Source organism: Alligator sinensis, unplaced genomic scaffold (genome assembly GCF_000455745.1).
Source record: "Alligator sinensis unplaced genomic scaffold, ASM45574v1 scaffold730_1, whole genome shotgun sequence".
In the NCBI taxonomy this organism is placed as follows: domain Eukaryota; kingdom Metazoa; phylum Chordata; order Crocodylia; family Alligatoridae; genus Alligator; species Alligator sinensis.
Genome location: NW_005842027.1, coordinates 2441076 through 2445727, shown reverse-complemented (window position 1 = coordinate 2445727; position 4652 = coordinate 2441076). Strand labels below are relative to the sequence as shown.

General features: G+C 41.3%; 1 protein-coding gene across 2 annotated transcripts in view; it reads right to left on the bottom strand.

Moving 5' to 3' along the window:
* The window catches only part of KANSL1L (KAT8 regulatory NSL complex subunit 1 like), an 85211-nt gene that overhangs the window by 19150 nt on the left and 61409 nt on the right, over positions 1 to 4652 (bottom strand). For both annotated transcript variants that reach the window (XM_025202491.1, XM_014519296.2), the window contains one exon: positions 1737 to 1847. In XM_025202491.1, the coding sequence (XP_025058276.1) occupies positions 1737 to 1847 (111 nt within the window). The remainder of the gene's footprint in view (positions 1 to 1736; positions 1848 to 4652) is intronic.

Here is a 4652-nt window from a genome sequence, read left to right as displayed (position 1 = left end):
CCTGAGCCACCCATAGCCCTGTTCCACTCCACGCCCAGGCCCTGCAGCCATGCATTACACCCCTGGGCCTCACGCACCACCCAACTGGGAAGCAGCCCCAGCCCTGCCCAACTCCCTCCCTATGGGGGCCTCAATACCCCCTCTCCCCCACCCCCCACTTACCTACAGGAGCCGCTCTCCAGGCCTAAACACCCTCCACCCACTCCCTCCCAGTCCCTTGCAGGCTGGAACTCTGCCAGCCTGCAGAGAGCTCTTTGCAAAACTGCAAAATCTGCGGGTTTCTCCATTAAAATGAGAAATCTATGTTTTCCTCTGGTTTCCCATGGGAAATGGAAAAACCGGATCCCTGCTGAATACCGACTATTTTTCCAGTTTATACAGATCATTCTAGATACTAACTCTACCTTTCAGAGTGCTTGCAAGTCCACTCAATTTGGTGTCATCCACAAATCTGCTAAATGTGCACTCAATCCCATAATCCAAATCATTAATGAAGACGTTAAATAATACCTGACCCTTGACAACCCCCAGCGAACCCTCTGTGATACCACTTCCCAAATAGACATTGAGTCATTGATGATCAATGAGCATGATGATCTAACCAGTTGTGTATCCACCTTAGAGTACCTTCATCTACCAGTCTGAATTTCCTTAGTTTTTTCATGAGAATGTTGTAGAAGATTGTATCAAAAGCAAAATATGTAAGAATTTATTCATATTTCTGCATGGGTTAATTCACATTGCTTTAAAAGACCTTTTTTATTTAACCCATTAGAGATGCAAGAAAAGATCTTATATCATACATGTGACAAAAAGAAGTTAAAGAAAAATGCAAAAGGCAAAATGCATGGTACCATGTACAGAAGGAACCTGATGCAAGGCCAATTTCCTAAAAAATATAATATTTTACAGCCCCCTAGAACTCATGTGAAACTACTATGTTTTGGGTGCTGCTGCTAATTTCTATAACATATGTAATAAATATTATTTATGCATATGTATAAGATATATACACATACATATATGTACATATGCTCTTCAATAAATACACTCTCTTCATCTATCTTGAAAAGCGAATTGAGAAAAACAACTAAAAGAAAATCCAAACAACAAAGAAAAATAAGCAACTGAATCAACTATCAATCCAAATAATAATGTAAAAGGTCAGACACACACATCTTTAAAAGTACAGAATGACAACCACAATCAGTTAGGTCCTTAATTCAGCAAGCTATTTAAACAAATCCCACTGAATTCAGTTGTGTCTAAACACTTTCCTTTCTTGGTTTCTTTCCTGTCATTTGCAGTGTGCTTATATCTCCCAAGTAGTACAAAGGTTCAAGACCGTGCATTTTTTTACCACTGTAAGTGTACTAGTTTAATAGTTGATACAGTTGAAGTGTGAACATTGTTATACCAGTATGAAGGTGCTTACAACTAAAAATCTTGCTCCTGATCAAGTCTAAGCCTCAAACCCTAACAAAGGCTGGAGGGTAGAGGATTTCACTGTCCTATTCCTCTCAAACTTCATTCACGCATAGCATAACTAATTGTGTTTATGTGGGTGGGATAATTTTTCTTCCTATATTCCTCATTCTCTCCCACCTCCTAACTTCTTTGCCTGTTATCTTCCTTTCTGATCAGTTTAGATTGTAAACTATTTTGGAAAGGAAGTGTTGACCAAAAAAAGCTAAAAAGCAAGCTCTAAAATCATTAAAATATTTTGAATCACATACCACGAGAAGGAGATGTTTGAAATTCCACCCCTAATGCTGAGGTGTCTACTGGATCTGCTTTGATCTTGTCCTTTTTTAACAATGCTTCAAAATACATATGAATAGGAATATCTGAAAAAAATCAAAGAAAGAGGCACATATGCATCCAAGTCAGAAAACCAGCAATGGACTCAGAACTTAAGACAGTGGCATGTTTTGTCTAAAACGCTAACTATGACAATCTGCATAATATTCAGTATAAGTAATATTGCTGTCTTTAGTCCACTTGCTCCCCAAAAGGGGTGGTAGTACAGAACAAGCTCTGGCATAACTGACTGCCAGTGTATAGCACTCCAGTGTCATCAGATACTCAAAGAGGAGGACATCTGTAGGGGATAGATATCTTCAAAAAGAAACCTCGAGAACAAACAGGTAAGAAACAATTAAAGACATTTGGGTAAAATGAAATATTAGCTCTGTGAAGCACAATGTCATGTATAGCTGGAAGGAGAGCAAAGTGAAAACACGCAGACAGGGACTTTGATGTGAACTTACCCCCACCAGTTTTTTTCCTCTCTATACAAAAGGTAAACCTTTCCTGCCAACAATCTGGCAGCAGGGGGTGGTGCACAGCCTAACCCTAATCCGTCTGCCGAGGAGCAGGTCGGGGAGCTGGGGTAGAATGGCCCCAATCTGGATGTGTGGGAGTGAGGGGGAAGCAGCCCAGACCTATCGGGATGTATGGGTAGGGCAGGGGCAATGGGCCCAGCCCTACTCCCACAGGCCTACAATGACCCAGGTGGGGCTGGATCTGGCTTCCATCACTCCCCTGCTGCCAAATTTTCCAATCTGTGAGGTTCCCCACAGGCTGGATGCCATGGCTCTGCAGTCTGGATTTGGTCCATGGGCCAAGGGTTGAGCACCCCTTGCCCTAGTGAAGACAAAGAATCTATAGATCTTTACTATGAGAAAGCAAGGTAAAATCAGCAGTAGATGCTAATCTGTGGAAGACTGTATCTAGTGTATTTGGCAGTCAAAACTCTCTACTACTCTCTACTAATTTACAGTGGGATAGCTAACATTTTTAATTAACCCAGTGAGAACACATTTAAGTTTAACAGTAAAGGCAAGCAAAATACAAGCCAAGCAGAATGCTATTTTGACCTACTCTCAAGTGTAGACCAAACAAGCTGGATTGTTGTGATAGGGTGTGAATTTCAATAGCAACAGTCATACCTGAAGAGCACACATAGACAATGGATTAAGAATGCTTTGTTTATATGTAGCTATCAAAAGTGGATTAAGATAAACAGCACAAGGAAAAATTATTCCAGAATAAGAAAGTCCACCTGTAGAATTATTTTGGAACAGCTATTCAAGAATAGTTTCATGTATATATAAGTTCCAAAAGATGCAAGGTGAGGATATAGTCAGGACCTTGTCCTCTAGCCCAGTGTTTCTCAACCCATGGGTTGTGACCCAAAAGTGGGTCGCAAAAATATATGAATGGGTCACAAACAAACTTTAAAAATGGATCAACAAACTTTAAAAATGGATTCTCCTTTAAAGGAGAAAAATGATTGAAACCATGGCTTTTCCCTTGCAGGCCTGCAAAGAGCTGCTTGGGGCGCCCCCATGCCCTACACACATCCTGCCCCACATACTGGGGGGCTGGAGCCTGGGGGGGATAGGGGGAAGTGGGTCAGGAGTGAGGGGCACTGGGTCAGGACTGGCCATTGATGTTTACAAACAGGTCCTGGTACAAAAAAGGTTGGAGAGCACTGCTTCAGACCATACCTACAAGGGCTCAAAAATCCAGCGCCATGGAAAACACATATTGTAGTGTTTTGATGATCTGCAAGAGGTACATTATTTTGGTAAGATTATTTAGTAATGTTAAAAATTCTTATTGCTGGAAGCCCTGGGATAGATTTCAGTGCAGGTGCCCTTTTTCTCTCTCCAACAAAGAAGGCAACAAGGAAATTGAACATGCCTTCCGTTTGAATTCTCCCAGAGGTGGGACTGGGCACAAGAGTTCCCTGGGCAGCAGCCGTGCACGGAACAGTGTCATTGGCTGGGCTGCCAGTGGCAGGGGGTAGCACGTAGGCCAGCACCCCAGCTGCTATTTCTGCGCCCCCATCTCCCTGAGGACTGGCACCCAGAGCTGATGCCCCAGTCAGCCACCCTTTGCTCCACTACTGAGTTCCACCCAAGCAAGGGTTAGTCTGCAAAACAAATCTCACATGCCAAGGAATGTAGATGTTGTAAGGGTAAAAAGGCTTAGAAAAGAGGTCTGTGTGAGAAGCCTTTCAAGAAACAAAATTACAGTAATAGGAACAAACGAAAAAAAGTCTTCATGCTTGGAGTAAAGACAGATAAATTACCAAGAAAGTAAGATGGGCAGCTGCTAAATTAAAGAAAGGACTAAATTAAAGAGCCAAATGATGGGTGATGATCGTCCAACCTTTACAAGTTACCTTAGTCTCATGTGCACTGAGGATCTGCCAGTACAAAAATCTTCCTAGCCCCAATTTTTATTAACTAGTAAGAACTTATTTCAGTGACTGGAACTAATCCAACTTGTTCTTTGTCACAGAATTAAAGGAGACCTGCAAGAGATTTTTTAAAGCTTGCTCTTTTTTTCTACAAGGGTGTTTCAGAAAGTAATGGCAATTTCTAAATAAAATCAATGTGTGCAATAAGTAGGAACCTACACTAATAGTGGCATTGTTGAACATACCCATCATTTACAACTATACAGAGAAGTGATGTGGTCCAGTAAATGATCATTGCACACAAAATGCTTTTATTTTAAAGCTGTCATCGTTTTCTGAAACACCCTCATACCTTATGAAATATAAAGAAGACCTAATCATTTTATTCTCCTATTTACTTTTTACCTGGGAAATATCACAATTATCTTCTCTGGTCTTTTGG